This window comes from Cygnus olor, chromosome 11 (genome assembly GCF_009769625.2).
Source record: "Cygnus olor isolate bCygOlo1 chromosome 11, bCygOlo1.pri.v2, whole genome shotgun sequence".
Classification (NCBI taxonomy): Eukaryota; Metazoa; Chordata; class Aves; order Anseriformes; family Anatidae; genus Cygnus; species Cygnus olor.
The window spans coordinates 2,285,678-2,302,584 of NC_049179.1; the positions used below are offsets into that span (position 1 = coordinate 2,285,678).

At 41.9% G+C, this 16,907-nt stretch overlaps 1 protein-coding gene across 1 annotated transcript; it reads right to left on the minus strand.

Moving 5' to 3' along the window:
• Window positions 1–4,626: 4,626 nt before the first annotated feature.
• Window positions 4,627–15,634, minus strand: ARPP19 (cAMP regulated phosphoprotein 19). The gene is made up of 3 exons (XM_040570282.1): window positions 15,364–15,634; window positions 10,495–10,617; window positions 4,627–7,138 (listed from the first exon to the last, which is right to left on the minus strand). The coding sequence occupies exons 1-3, from the start codon at window positions 15,406–15,408 to the stop codon at window positions 6,968–6,970; spliced, it is 339 nt and encodes a 112-aa protein (XP_040426216.1). The 5' UTR covers window positions 15,409–15,634; the 3' UTR covers window positions 4,627–6,967.
• Window positions 15,635–16,907: the final 1,273 nt, after the last annotated feature.

Sequence of the window (16,907 nt, forward strand, 5' to 3'; positions counted from 1 at the left end):
AAAGGGAATAAAACAAAAAGCAGAAGCCGTGTTCTGGCTGGGGCTGGAGGGGAGCTCTTTGGCTTTATGAATCATTACTGGGTGTTTTCTACAGCTCACGTTATGGCAACAGTTGTTGGCGTGGCAGAAGTGAGCCTCTCTTGCGTGTACTTCGCTTCTTCACTTTGGGAACGCATCCCACCGGTTCCAAGCGGTGCAAAACACACAAAAAAATTTGAAACAGATACTTTTGCCACAATCTCCATGAAGATGCTTTGACTTTTTAACCGAGATCATCTCTGTGCAAAATTCAACCACCTAAATAACAGCTTTGTATTCAGTGGGCAGTACCTGGACTCCCCCAGAAACCTGCTGTGAGCATCAAAGAAAATAGACTGAAGAAAACAAGACAGTACCAACAGAGAAAACGAGCCATGAAAGAGATGGGTGAGCTGCTCAAAATCACACATCAAGTTACTGATAGCCAGGAGTGAAAATAAAGCTCTCAACTCCCCCGATAAATGCTGCAATAAATGCTAAAATTTAGCTGTACATCACTGCTGCTATGTGAAAGGATTTAGAGAGTGTAGCAAGCACAAATATGTTTATTTTGCAGGGAGAGTTTAGAAACTATTTAATGAGAATTGAATCAAAACAAACAAACAAAACCACCAACAAAAAAACTTCCTTCCCATATTCTACCAGTATGTCCAGAACTATCAGCCATGATTACTGTTACTGTTGCAAGCCCAGGAGGCACACTTCCATCAACGGAACTGCTGTCAGTCCTTGGAGAAGCCAAGAACAGGTTCCTGCAAACTGATGTCCAGGTCAGGGGTGAGGTTTTTGCCTAAGAAGTTTGCACAGCTGCTTTTCATGTGCACCCTATGGCAAAACAGGGAGATCTATACTACAAAGCCACTAGTCATCTTTCACATGTGCACCCTATGACAAAACAGAGCGCCATATAGTACAAAGCCAGTCGTGTCTCATGCGTACCCAAAGAACAAGTGGTTGGGAGCTCCAGTGTGACCATCCCTTTTTAACAGACTTGATCTAAGAACTGGATGCATGAACCACAAAAATATCAGAGTTTTGTTCTCTCTGTGTGCTGCTTCAAACGTGTTATTAAATACCTTTTCTTCAGGATGCTATCTTCTCTGTTCAAGAAACTCGTTTCAGGAGTTCACTTGGACTGTGGATTACTGTATCAACCATTTACAGCTGAAGCTCAGGAGCCAAGTGTAATTATAAGCACCAGCAAAAAATAGGTATCTGAGTCCAAAATATGCTATGATTTGACACAATTTGCATAAACCAGGATTTCAAATCTGTCCTTAAGAACAGGAATTGGGGGCACTGAAAGTTGTCAAGAAACCTGTTTGTAAGACTGACTACTTACTACTTTTAGAAGCATCTCCTGCATCATATATTTGCTGGAAAGATTTTAACTGTCCTATCCTATGAGGCTTTCCTACTCAGTTATTGTCACATTGTGCCATGAGTGAGGAGTAGATTCTCTGTTGGCCATACAAAGACGGGAAATCATTAGAAGCACAGAAATAATACATACTGGTAACAAAGAACGTGAGATGGTTTATGTGGCATAATGGACTGGTCTATCCACTCTTACAGAAAAGCATTAGTATATCCATTACAGACCATTGGTTTAACTCCAAGGGTCTTCACTAGAAAGATGGACAAAGGTAATAGAGGAATTCAAAGGCTAAAATCCTCCCACCCTTTCCTATATTGTCACACTTCAAGGATTAGTCCTGTAAATTCTGGCTGTAGAAAACAAACAGGATTAGCTTCAGACAGCGTTGACTGCAGTTATCACTTAAGAGCTCTGAAATGTAAAAGATGCATAGGACAAGATAAAATTATATACCAGGCTTGCATTCTTCCCATTACAACTGGGACTTGCTTCCATGGTTTTGGGCTTACAGAAAAGACAGATCTCAGTTGGCAGATGAAGATACATGATGAAATTCCCATGCAGAAAGCTTGCCTTGATTCATTTATGCTTAATCCTACTAGGAGGATTCCTCTAGTTTCTGGAACATCATGAAGGTGTTTTCAACAGCACAAAACCCATCACCTGAGAACAGACCTTTTGTTCAGAAGAATCCACAGCTCCCATTCTGGCATTTAAGCTTTCCTGGAGTTGAACTATATGGCTGAAATTCCTAGAAAATGCCACAGATTAAAAAATTATAATCCTATTTCTTGAGGAAGAAATTTGTTGTTTTCTCCTCAAATCTAATAAGGAAACAATCATACCGCACTATCACTCCTCTAAATACAGAAGTACCAGCAGCAGTTGAATTGAGTCTCTACAGAGCCTATGTACCAGGAGCGTCCATGATGGCTATTCTGTAATATTGTCTATGGAATTTAACATTAACCAAGCATACCTCTTTTATTAAGAGCTACATAATTGTTCTCCAATAAAATGAAAAAAAAAGAAATTTGTTGTTAAATTTAGACAGTCAGAAGCAAAAAGTAAAACTCCTATTATAAACCAGTCAAATGTGTTTGAAATCAGTGGAGGCTTTGTCAGTATTTTTCACGTCAGTAAGCAAACAGACCTCTGCACCCACTAGAAATACTTATGAACATGTACCAAGCCACATCTTCATAGTAACAAAGATACACTGCCTGAGAAAGTCAGTGACAAATCACTCATCTTTCTCTAAAGCTTTTTCAAGCACATCAGTTGAGATCAATCCTACCTGCCTCTCTGCTAGTATTCCAGAATTATTTTCTAAGGAAATAATTAACGGGAATAAATAGGGATAGAAATTTTCAGATTTCAAGTTACTCTGGATGTACAGATGCCAGAAACTGGGATGAAAAAACCAGTCTGAAAGACCAGTGCAGACTTGAATCTGAAAAGGGTGGCTCACTTGTACTACAGTAGGAATAATCAAACCATACAGGCACCACCAAATTCACTTTAAGTTAAAATACATTCATCCTGCTCGTGTGCTCCACATGGTTCCCCCTACTTCTTTCCAACCTCACAGAAAGCCCCTGAGCCATCAGACAAGTTACTGTAATCTCACCTCCGTCCCGATTAATGTGGTCATGTTCTGTGAGGACAGCCACTACATGCACAGCTTCTCTTAACATAGTTTTGTGCAACTTACTTGCCCCAGCTTTAATTAGTAGATTTGGGTATAAGCCTGTATTTAAATGGTTTGTCTTTGGCCGAAGACTGATACCACTCCCCGTTATTATTAGGATACTAATGCTTGTGTTAATGCTGCCTTTGCTCTGCTTCAGCATGGCACTTGGATGTTGCTACTTAACTTGGACACTTCTCAGCTCGTTGAAGATGAAGAGCATGGCAGGTGTTACTATGACCCTGGTTACCGAGCTAACTGCGTAAATACACCATGTGGACCTTGAAACTGTGCAGAGAGCGGCACCTAAGCCACAGTCGGAATACGAAATTATTTGGATTTTTTCCAGCATCTTGATTTCATGGAAATTTCACCAAGTTCAGGTTAATGAAGTCAACAGCAATGCAAACCACTATATGACAAGTTAATTCCCAGACATCCCCTTCACTCGGTGTAAGGGACCAAAACAGTCATCTGTTAAGGAGTTTTCAAACAATAAGCTTTAATTGCCTTATTAGAAAAATAAGCACTGAAATATATATAAATGTGATTACATTAAAGTAATTCTGTAGTCTAACATACTAGAAACCAAAGCCCAGTCATATTTTTAATGATACAGAGTAGCAAGATTTAGGTTTTAGAAATTTTCCATAGAGGATACGGAAGTATGCAGTATCATTAAGGAAACCACAGTAAAGACGAGACAAATCTCCACATTGCAATAAAAACTAAGTAGATCAATTTATTCTGTATACTATACAATGTGTAAGTTTGTAAAGAACAATTGACATTTTCATCACCTTAACATCTCGACTGGGTGTAAATATGTCCAACAAAATGTACTCCTGTGGCTTTTACACAAACACTGTCCTACTACATCAAGAACAATGAGAGGGAAGCCTTTGGTACTACAGATTTGGGGACATATCCGTGAAGTTGGAATTCATTCACTTTTAACTATTTTGAATAAAATGTTGGTGCTATCTGCTATCATAAGCCTACATGAATACTAGTCTAATAACTAAACACTGTCTATCTTTAAAGGCAAGATATGAAAGGGACTGCCAGTCTACAGTGTGGGCAGGTCTTCTTTGAAAAAGGTCCTTATCAAATGGTAAAACTTATATAATACATTATGTACATAAGTTTGGATAGCTGAGTTATCTTGCTGGAGTAAGCTTAAAGTTAGCATCAATTTGCAGTCACCTTTGTTCTACTGTTAAGTGATTATTGGACTTCCTAAATTTTAAACAGTGTATAGAATCAAAATTGCTGTGCCTGCTGCTGAGGTCTGTCAGATGTGAAGGCTCATAACCAGTCATTGACCTAGTTAGTATTACAGTACTTTAAGTATACACATGGATAATATATTGGTAGCTGAATCTGTAGTAACCTTAAGAACTGCAAGTCACTGAGTGAACATCAAAAAAGCTTGCATTATCTAACCAGCAGGACAAGCTGAGTTGCAGCTAAATGAGGGGAATGTTTAAATTTAAATGGCTTTTTTTTTTTTTTTTTAAATCTCAAGCATCAAAAAACTCACCATATGTGAGCTACAAAATAGTGGAACCAGACAATACAAAGCAAGTCACCTTCAACTGTTCAATATTTGTGGCCCAATCCTATTGTTTTTTCAAATTTCATTTACACATACAAAAATAAAAGGGATTTTCACATTAGACTGAACAACTATAGAAAGCAGTTTGCTTTAATATATCCAGCTTCCTTGTTATTCTCCCAGCCTAATTTCTTGCTTAAAAAAAACACAAATCGGTCTAACAATTTCTTCAAACTGTTCTGTGAAAAATCACAACTTGTTTATAGTATTAGTGGAGGATAAGGAATAAAAGGGCTCTCACAAGTTTGTCCGTAATTACTTGAAAATGGCTATAAAGACTTGCAAAGAACCAGGTTATCAATTTAAAAAGTTCTCTGGAATGACTTCTCTAAACTGAAGAATACACATTATAACAGACACTGATAGAGTTTCCGCCTATTCTAACCAAAGCAGGGCCAAGTTAAGATTATTCATCTCATCTTGATCATTTTATTGAGTTTTCCTTTAGAAAAGAGCATTGCAGAAAATATGGGCCAGTCTTCTTTTCAACTAGTAGATATTTATTCTGTAAGACCTTTCTGAATATATCAATACAAAGTGCTTCCTTCTAAAAACATGCATCTTCAAAAGTGGTTTCTCTTACAATGCCTGCATTGGTTCTTTGCTTTTTATAGTGTTTTAATAGAACCGTTTAAGAAAAAAGTACGCTGATATTTTTAAAGGGTTTCTTACACTCCTAAAGAACATCAAGGCCATGATTGCCTGTATTAAAATCAATTACATTATGGATCATACTGTATTTTAATATATCTGATTTCACTGAACAAATCATGCTCTTAAATTCATCAGGTTACCCATCTAGTATCAACTGTGTATTCTGGCAATCTAGTACTCACAACCTGCATCATACAGACGAACTGAAGTTTTTTTCTTATTTTCTGACGTGAAGAATTACCTATCTCTCAGTAGATCATTATACAAATACCAGTTCCAGTTCCTTTCATTTCCCAAAACCAATGAGGGGCTGCTGTATAACAGAAAAAAAGGAGTTAGTTTACTGCCATTTAAGGACTTCAAGAAAAAGAATTATACCCTTTCACTTCCAGAAGTCTAAAATAGTACAACGACAACTGCATATCAAACCTTAGCAAGCCTAGATTTGGAGTTTGCCACATGGTAAACTCTCTAGAACAGTACATTTAGCTATTTCCCATGTCATACCATTGAGCATTTCACCTTTAAAAGCTTAAAGAGCTGCTGAACAGAAAGGGCACCTGCCTTTAAATATAGGTACAAATTTCAGATTTATAACTGAATGCTGGACATTGTTGCGAAACAAAATATACAACTGCAAAAGCATAAGGCTGAGTCAAGTGTAAGTCTAGGGGTTTCACAAATTTCAGGTACACAATTTTCACTTTCAGTAGCAAGATTCTGGGCTCTTAGTTTCAGGCCAAGACTTTGAAAGATACAGAATCACTTGTGCTTTGATTGGCACATTATCTGCTTTTTAAAATGTAAAATTAATAGACATTTGCAAAAGGTTGTGCAAAACTATTGTATTTACAAAAATGGCACAAGAGTGAATTCAACAGTCTATGCACATGCACACTTCATTCACATCTTCAACAAAAGTGTGTTCTAAGCTACGGAACTGAAAAGGATACCAGCTTCAACAGGCAGTTGTCAATAAGCACTAGGTTCACAAGAGTTACACCAGAATGGGCAAATATTGCCCAAGTAAAAACTCTATTGTTAAAGCTGAAACAGGTTTAAGGCCGTTCAAGTTCAAGAGCAGAAACAAAATTCAATCAGAGCCCTGTCTTTGTTTTTATACATGCTTTACCATCTAGCAACTTGTGGTCTAAACCTCTATTTTAGACAACAAAACCAAACACAGAAAAAAAAACAACACAACTGGAGGTTATATTAAATACAAATATGCTGTAATTAAGGTGAAATAACAAAAGCAGAAACATTAAAAGTTGTAAAACTTGCGATGTCACTTGCTGGAACCAGTCCTACACTAGGAAATGGGCAATATGTACATTTTCAAGTAGATTACATTACTCTAACCAAACTTGTCCTTTTTTAATCAGTGCATTGTTCTCAACTAGTCCAAATACTACATTTTTACTCTTAACAGTACTCCCTTACAATAGCAGCACATGCTATCGCTACCTGCAAAGCTGTCAGTCTCATGACTTAGTGTAAGAAAGAAAAAGGGGGATGTGAGGGTGAGAAATAACTATTAAGGAGAAATAACAGGAATGAGAATTATCATGCAGTTCAGCTGTTCTCGTCAGCCAGCCAGCTTGCTAGCAACAAGAGATGGTTTCCGCTGTGGGAGATCCTGTGGAGTAGGAATATGGTCACCAGTGACTTCAGTCTTGTCAGGAGCCGCAGTAGGCAGTTGTTTATTCTTCATCTTTGCCTTAGCCATGTTGTAGTCACCAGAATCAAAGTATTTTTGCTAGAAGACAAAATACACATAGATTTAAAAGCCCGAATTTCTCATTTTGCAAGGCAGCTTTATGTCAACTCAGATTAAAAAAAACATCTTACCAAGACTGTTAAGCACACATTTAAACTCTGAACATTACTTACATATACAGTTAATGCTCTACAGATACCATGAAACTCACACCACACACAAACACTGTTTTAGTACTGTTTTCTAAAGGGCCCTGCCTTCCCGCAAGTGAAACCTTGGGGTTTGTAAATTACAGTGCAGTGATCAAGTTCTGCTAGACAGAATAACCAAGCAATATATGAAGTAAGGCTGGAGAACAGAGCCTGCCTTATCATACCAGAAGATCAAAGAAACATGAAACTGCATGTTAACAAGAAAATCTTTTTTCTGCATACATTAAAACAGTGAAACTATGATCCCTGAAGTTCCCAAACCAATTTAGTTAAGAATTCCCTTCACAAAGCTTTTTAGAAGGATTGCACAGTAGATTTGGCTTATCCCAGGCTCCAAGTTTCTCCTGAACAAAGGAATATGTTAATTCTGAATTTGTAAAAGAGCGTTCCTCAGCATTTCAGCAAATTTTTATTAGCACTACCTTTAACAGTCTTTGTTGTTGTATTTCTCAAAACATTAAGTTATCTATGGATGGTAAAACCAGATGACTTATAATTTATCTGTGTTACACTAAGATGAGGTATGGAATTTCATCCAAGGCCTGCATCAAGTCTTCAACTGCTCAATGACACCTTTTTGGGGGAACCGTTATATTTTGCTTACATCTTACTATGAGGTCTACCATTAATCTACTTATAACCCGTGATTTTGCAGATTGTCAAATGAGGCCAAAGCCTAGATTCAGGACAAAGATTAGCTCTAACAACTGTTGCTTACAATGCATTATCGCCTCTGGAAGAACACTCCCTAGTTAGCTTTATATAGGCTTATTCCTCAAAGGCAGTTGAACAAACGCCATTGCAACCTGCTATGCTTATGTACTTCCAGGCAGCATTATTACCATAGTCTTGGGTTTGTAGCAGCACTAACCAGCTGCAAAATGTTCAGTAGCAGCAGTTGTTAAACTGAAGTACAAGTCTTTACCTGGGGATGGGAAGTTTTTGTTGTTGTTGTTGTTGTTTTTAAATGCAAGGCCTCCTGAAGATGGCTTTAAATGCTCCCTGTTAGGGTTTACTAGAGCCTTAAAGTCACCTGTTTTAACCTAAACAATCAGAACACCTGAACTACATACTTGCATTGGTAAACCTTCTCACAATTCAGCCCTTTTGACAGTGGAATCCTTACTTACACCACAGTGTTCTTGCACTGTATTTGCAGACGAGGCTTTAGCTATAATGCAACCCGGTTTGGAAATAGGCTTTCATATTTTCCCCTTCAAGACCGAAGAAACCAAAAGAAACTTTTAAACAGGAACTAGATAATAATTGAGTAATTCTATCTTTAGATGTGTTAACTGCTGCTAACAGATATACATTTCTGTCTATATACATTTCTGTCTATATACCAGTTATATATACACTAGTTCTAAGTAGGATCTGTCTACAGGAGCACAGCATCCATTTTTACTACTATTCTGGAGGAAGTATGCTAATTAAAATTGATTGGGTGTGTGCACCCAATGTAGAACATTTCTGAACAGCAAATAGCAGTGAGCAGAGGGCAACCTACTTGCCAAATGGCAACTGCATCTCTGGAGAAAAAGCATCATCTTTCAGGAATTAGAGTATCAGTCCATTTCTCTCCATAGATTACTCCTGTGTTTACTTCTGATTTACTGTAGCTTTTCATAGGTGGCTTGTATTGGATCATCCTTTTCAAATTGATTCTATGCCTATCCACGTATCTTTCCATCCCAAAAGCTGTCTGAAAGCACACTCACTATTCTCACTCTATTTTAAAGTTCAGCAATCCAGCTAGCCTAAAGTATACCAGAAGTCCACATCAAATAAGATGCTTCCTCATTTAGGACACTGAGCACACTAAACAAAAATAACGAAAAATAAAACATGGAAAAAAGGTATTAACAACATCAGGAACTGAGGAGGGCAGATTAAGAATTGGAACCCCCAATTTTATGCCATCTTTCATCATACCAGCAGAATCCAAAATGCTGAGGCTACTAAAATGCCCACTGGCCTGCCTGTGCTCGTAGTGGAAAATATAGGCTATAACAAGCTTTGCATGAAGTGGTGCTATAATCAAGATTGAGATCTTGTAGAGACCATTGGTGTGTTTACAGTAATTCCTTTGTGGCCATTAATCCTTATGGAGCGGACACTGGTCTGTCTGCCTGAATTACCTATACAAAACACACTTACCTTGCCTCTTTGATGTCTACACAGACACTGAACACGCTCAAGTCTCGTTCAGGTTGCCTTTGACCACATAAAAGCTTAACTCCCAAAAGTCATCACTTAACCTTCCACGTGTCCATTCCCAGCAGCCATTATCTATGCTGCATGCACACTAACTTACAAGGGAAAGCTTATCCAAAAAACCTGCCAAAAGTAACAATTCCCACGAGACGTTACCAGATAGCACAAAATTAGATCAGCACCGAACTCCAACAGCTGGCTTGCAAAGGATTTACACTTGGAATAATTGTGTGCACTCAAATGGCCTAGACGAGAGTAAACAACAGTGCGACAGCAAGGAAAACACCATCAAAAGTAATGACAGGCTAGGATTATTCCAAGAACAGAATTCTAACATGCCTGAAAAGCATCACATCACTTCATGAAATACTAAACTAACAAAAAACTGTTCAGTAACTAAGAAAGTAAGATACGCTGGTCAAATGTGGAACAGTATTTAAATACTAATTCGCTCTCCATTCTTCTACAGTTGCTTTTTGACTAGGTGTATGTATTTGGAATTACACCAGCCTTCTCAAGCCACTGATGTCATGTGGTACCTGCAAACACTAAGCCTTCACACGCTAACAACATGAGTAATAGGAGTGGCCATACATCCTGGCAACATAAGAATGGGTAAGATAAGATAAGCAGAAAACACAGATGAGATTCTGACCCTTCCTGTTTTGTGTTTTTTTTTTTTTATCCAAGTCTATCACAGCTGCAGTGAGACAGCTTCCAAGTTTTTAAATTTCTTAAAATTTATTAGAATTGCAGCTGAGCCATTGGGGCATTGTAAGCAACTATCCTGCCAGTTTGTCATTTGTTTTGTGGAGATCAATTTCGCTTCCTCGGGCCTTTACAGATTTGAAGTTAAAACTGGCAGTGTTTTTTTTCTCATGCAAAGGTCTGCGGAGTGGAAAAGAATCACAGATACAGGAATTTGGGAATTTCTTGTCCATACCCTACAGACAGTAAAGAACTCACTCCTTTTTGAAGCCTCTTCCTCAAGAAGTCTGAGCCTCCTGGCTTCTGGCCCAGATGAGGATATCTTGCTTTCAATTTTGCTTCTTCAGCTTTTTCTGGGCTGATCACCTTATCCTCCATTTCCTGAAACAAAATTACCAAGACTTTAAATGAAGTATTACAATAAACTATTTATGTACAACACTTTTGCAAGGAATTCACCAACATGCAGATTTCTGCTCCAATCTGAACACATCAATTAATTCAATAAACATTCCCATATATTCTCTCTCAAATACTGACAGCAACTGTAGGAGTTCAGCCTCACATCTTAGGTACTTTTCCTGGACACGAATTTGAACTTAATCAACCCATTTTGCTTTCACAGAAAATTAGCCTATATTAAAAGCACACCGTTACTCATTTTTGACCAAAAATATCCCCAAAACAACCAAAAAAACCCCACACTTCTCTGGTGAAAACAAGGGTTCTGTCAGGAACAAATGTTGAAGCTGAGCATGCGACTTTTCAGTTAGTCCTGCTTCATCGTGTAGTTGCATGGGTTAGCACTTGTGCTCTCGCAAAATCTAGTTTTTATGACTCTGATGCAACTGTAATGCATTGATATTCATTGTGAAATAGTGTTAAAGTATTTCAGTCTCAAAACCATGCCTGCTACCATATTAACAAACATTATTTGACTTCTCTATACTGACCTTCTATTAGAGGCCAACATTATGATTAGCTAGTTAACTGAACGCAGCGTATTTGCATAGAATAAAATGCACGTTTGTGAGAATACCGTAAAAATATGCACGCTCAAAGTAATGATCTGAAAATATTCATTTGGCAAAAACTAGTTTGTACATCCAGTCTTTCAGCACTGACCTTTACTTTATAGGTACCTGCCCTGGTTCGTGCAGCAATTTGATGCATAAGGTACATTTCTTTGTACTCAGTCATTTCTAGAATACCTTCCATTCAAAATCCTTGTTTCACTGCCTTCCAGTGTTTGGCCAAGATCATTTTTTGCATGCAAACCATGGCTAGTTCAGGGAGAACTCATACTGATTTGTGCTGACTGCTGTGGTTCTTGAACAGTAATTATCATCTGAAGTCACAGAAAGACTTTCAGTCAGGAAAGAAGAATTGCCATTGAAACCAAGAGAGCCTCACGTTCATCTGTGACTAAGGTTTCGTATTCACTTCGAGCTGCTTAGGCAGCCCCTTCACACTCTTCTTCCATCTGCACCGCCAACCTTTGTGTTGCATCAGTTCGCATGAGTGCATGTATTCCACGTCAATGGGTTACAGAAATTAATTCAATGCAAAAATAACATTCTTTTCTTGCTGGGCTTTATTTCATCGGGGTCAGTTTCCCCTGTCTGGATCACCAAGCAGCCGCACCAACAGGTCCAGTAACACAGCAGCAGGGAGGACAAGGGATCAAGAGCAGCTGAGAGCTACTTCAGGCAGAAGTGCTGAGGAGCTGAGCCCCTGCACTAGCCTGCCCCCACTCACAAGGCCTCTGACATCTCTTACAAAAGCTCCACGTTCTATAATGATCGGCATCCTTCTGGCAAGAAACCTTGGAAGCAAAGTTTATAACGACAGACTTAAAATACAACATTTCTAGTTGCTCCACTACTCCAAGACCTCAGGAAGACAGCTGCTCCCAACGCAGTGGGAATCTCCATTAACAGCCCCGCCAAGGGCGGACAGAAATTGAGGGCAGTTTAAGAGAAACTTCTGTGGGGACTAGATAGAAGCAATGCTGTTTATTTTTAGTTAGATGAAAACATAGCCAGGCAATGCAACACAAAATACAGACAAATACAAAACATAAAACACACACACAAAAAGCAAAACTTCCCTGGCAGCACAGAACACAGAACCAGCGCTATACAATTCCTCGCCATATAATAATCCTACTAGCCAAGACCACAGTCTCCATGTGAATAGAACAAACAGTCTTCAGCCGCTGTTCTTCCTGGTGTGTTTTATTATCATGCCAACACTGTCTCTGGATCTTCTCAAAAGCCATTCTTTCAGCATCTAATGCTGAATCACTGGGGACTCACTGTTGAGCCAACAGACAAGGCATCTGAGGGGGCATGTTTTGCCAATACTAACCAAAAGGAAGTATTTTTTAAGAACAGAGGGCCAACAATAAAGAGCTTACATAAATATGTATTCATGGTGCTTCAAAGGAAACACTTGTGCAAACTCACAGGGTTGACAAATCATCGCACAGCAGGCGATCAAAACACAAAACTGTGTTGTGCCTCAGTGCAGAGAAAAAGGATTCAGGCGACGGTCACCTACTCTTGATGGCCAAGAACAGCTAAGACCAAAAAAACCACCTTTGTAACATGAAATAAAGAATAGCTTCAAATGAAGACTTGGGCTGTCAAACAAAACCAGCTGACGACAGGTTCAAAAATACTTAAGAGAACAGTTCTTCATGTAACACAGCTAAGCTACAGAACTCCTTGCCAAAGAATACAGGGGATGCCAAGAATTTAGATGGATTCAGAAAGCCATCGGATGCGTTCATTTGCAGCTCAGAAGGCTTTTGTACCATGGATTGAGGAGACCTGGGAAAGTTTTCCAGGGAAGATCATCAAGTGCTTATTCTGACCTTGTATTCTTCTGTGCACCAGAGAGCAGGGAGCACTCTCGGGGACGTGTCACTGAGACACGAAGGCTTTAACCCAAACCTGCAAGGCCATTCATACATTAGCAGTTGTCTTCCCTTCAGGTATTATAGAAGCAGCAACCAGATGACTGACAACTGATGAAGGAAAAAAAAAAATAAATCAAGATATACCACGCACTTCTTCCTGGTGACAACCACTCAAGTTGTAATTTTAGTTCCCTACAGGAATTTTTGCACAGCTAATGAAGTCTGCTTACTTCATTAAAAGGATTTACCAGCATAGCCAGTAGTTACCTAACACATTTAAAGATAGCATTTGCTTTTAATTTTTATGGGGCTACTAAAAGCATGAGGTTCTCTATCTGTTGGACAACTCAACTGCATGGCTAAAAAGAAGCCTTCTCGAGCTGTGTTATGAAGAGCTTATCCTGTTTTAAGGAAAGACATCAGACAAAAATGTGAAATAGAAAATAGGAAAAACATGACAACAGCACGACTCCACAGGCAATTGATGTGGCAAAAGCCAGTCCCAAAACAAGACACAGCACTAAGAGCTTCCTGAAAAACACAGACTTCTACAGCAAAAGCAGCATCCATCAACCAAGCACATGCTTTACATCATCCAAAGGTTTCTTTGTTGCTGGACTTCCTCCTGCCACTACCCTGAGTTTTCACATGAAGAACAGGAAACACTGGACTAGTGGAAAGTTCTCAGTTTATATCATTTTCTTGTTTAACACCCTTCTCATTGAGCACATGCACAAGCTTCTCACGCTGTGCTAAGAAGTTCATAACAGACGTCTCGTCATGGAGCTGCTGCCTCAAAGTTCCCTTTGGGGCTTCATCTTTTTTAAGCTTACCAACGAATAAGTACTGCAAAACGCGTTGGTCGAACAAGTACTTCAGAGCTAACCGTTAACTGAAACGATCTTTAATTTTGTTTATCCAGACAAATATTTTTAAAGAAGTTTAATATTGCAATGCTGTAGTACAAATCTGTAGCTCTATTATCACAGGATATAAGACCAAACAAAACAAAGTTTTATTTTATCTACTTTCACTTGTCTTGAATGCCTGACTACGTTAAGATTAAATTAGAAGATCAGCAGGCCCCGCGGATCTCAAAGAGCCAGCGGTTTTCCAGCACAGCGTTTCAAGACTTCAGACCGAAACTTAGTTGGCCAAACCAGCCCCGCTCACTTGACTTCATGAGAACACACTGGAAGGCATCACAATAAACCTGCTGCCACATGCTTTGCCGTGCTCTTATTACCGAGCTATTCTAGGCGCGCCGCATAGGCCAGGGATTTATTTTTATGTGCTTTGAACAGGAACAGTGTTTTCTCGGTGGTCTACCTAACACGAATGTAAAGCCAAACTGTGTAACGTCCACATTTAAGGGCAAATTACACAACAGGAGCTGGTTCCGATTACCGCACCTATTGCCATGCTATCATTTTACCCTAACTCCCAAACCTTCCCACTTGCATGACTAATTCCCATTACAAACGGTAAATTATTAAACAAAAACTTCGGACAGCCGGGGCGGGTCATGCTTTTCCTTTTAGAGCCCTCCAAAGCGGAGGGCCTGCGTTTCATAACTTCTCCCCGTCAGCAACAGCCGTGGGGATCGCAGCGACCCACAGCCATGACGAGACTAAAACACGAGCGCTTGCCAGGCCGCAGCCAGCGGAGCTGCGAGGAGCACGGAGCCGCCTGCGACGCCAGCCCCTGCAGCACAGGCGTTATCGCCTCGGGGGGGGGCCACCGGAGGGCCCCCGCGCAGTAACCCGGCCACCGAGCCCTCCCAAAAGCCCTGGCCGGAGCAGGCTGCAGCGCAGCCATTGTTCCGGGCGGCCCTGCCGCCCCGCGGCTCACGCCGCACGGAGAGGTCCGGGGGCTTAGCGCAACCACACCGCGCCCCCGCCTCACCGCGGCCCCTTCCGGGCAGGCCGCCCCGGGACCGGGCCCGCGGGCGCGTCGCGGGGCCGAGGCGGCGGCCGGCCCCCCCCGGCCCTCCGCGCCCCCTCCGCCAGGCAGCGCCCGGCACCCCCCGGCCCGCCGCAGGCCCGGAGCCCGGCCCTGCTCCGCGGGGGCTGCGGGCGGGGCGGGCCCGGCGGACGCTGCCCAGACCGGGGCACGGCCGGGAGACCCCCGCGGGCCCTCCCCGCTCCTGCCCCTCCTCGGCGGGGCCGCGCGGCGGCTGCGGGCCTCCTTAACCCCCCACCCACCTTCTGCTCCTCGGCCGAGGCGGGCTCGGGGCTCTCGGCAGACATGGCGCCGCGGCAGCGGGGCGGCGGGCACCGGGCGGGCTCCGGGGGCCGGGGGGGGGGGCGCGACCACCGCCGCTCCTCCGCGCAGCGCAGCGCAGCGCAGCTCCGCCGCCTCCCGCACAAGATGGCGGCGGCTGGCAGGACGGCGTGCCGCCGGGAACACACTTCCTCCGCGCCCGACCGCGCACGCCGAGCGCTGCGGGCTTCCGGCGCTGGCCGCGCCCCCGCCGCTGACGTCGAGGCCCGAGGCCCCCCCCGGTGCCTCCCTGAGGGAAGGGACCGGGCGGCGGGGGGCTGCGAAGCGGAACCGCCAAGCAGTGACGGCTGACGGCGCTGTAAACCCCGGGAGTTTCGGAAATTGATCCGAGAGAAAGCACGGTTCAGCAGTTTTTAGCAGTTCCTTGAATGCAGCGCTTCCTTGAGTTAATTTTCTTTAAGGGAACGAGCGTAAGCTGCTCAGCGCAGAGCAAGGACGCCAAGTACCTCGGGAACCTCAGTAACAGCGCGCGTTCTGCAACGGCCTCAGATACAGGAAGGCAGCACACAGAAACTGGGTCGTTCGTTTTAAGGTTGTGCGTCCAAAGCTGATTGTGAACGGGCGCGGAACCATCCCTGAGCGACACACGGAGAGGCCGCAGGGCTTAACGTGTCTTAGGCATGAAGTGGTGGGATCAGGACAGCATAACAAACTAGCGCGGGAGGATTACCTCAAGCCAGAATAAGATCAGGATACTCGCATCAGATTTTTTCTTATCTGGTAAATATTTTCAACTTGGGTAAAAAAATATCCTGGAGGGGCTAGAGAACAGCCTGAGCCAGTCCCCAGTTAGTGGTCATCGAATAGGAGCTTGCACAAAGCGGGTGGGATTCCAGGAGGCTGACTGCTTGGGTGGTGGTCTGAATTTAAATGGGAGCAAGGGACAGGCAGAATGCAAGCAATACAATGAGGCTGCCTAACATTATACCGGATAACAAGCTGAATACAAGTTGACATCAACTGCTACAGGAAAAAAAAAGGATGTATGAAGAGGAGTTTCATCCACGAGACTTATCTTCAATACTAATTGGTGTAGAGAAGCCCTGCCTGGGATCACGTGTACACCTTGAGACAGATTCAGTCCAAAGGAAGAAAGCAAGGAGCCAGAAGGATGAGAAGTACAGAAATAAAAATCTGTAAGGCAAGGCTGTCTGAACAGTTTGGGGTTGTTTTAGAAATAGGAAATAAAAACTGAGAAGGGATGTGATGCATGGGAACCAAATTGTTTTCTTTTGTGAAAAGGACGGGTAGTAACCTGACTCCATCAGCACCATTTAGTTGGTTTAGTTTTATAAAAAGCTTTCTCATGGTAAGTAGTTTAGCACTAGAAAGGATTATCTGCAGCCTCCATTACCAGAGACCCTCAAACCACTCGGAAACATTTATACAAAATAATTCTGTAAGGTTGGGCCTATCGAGGAGTAAAGACGAGAAGCAAATAGCTTCTTAAAAATTAGTCTAGTCC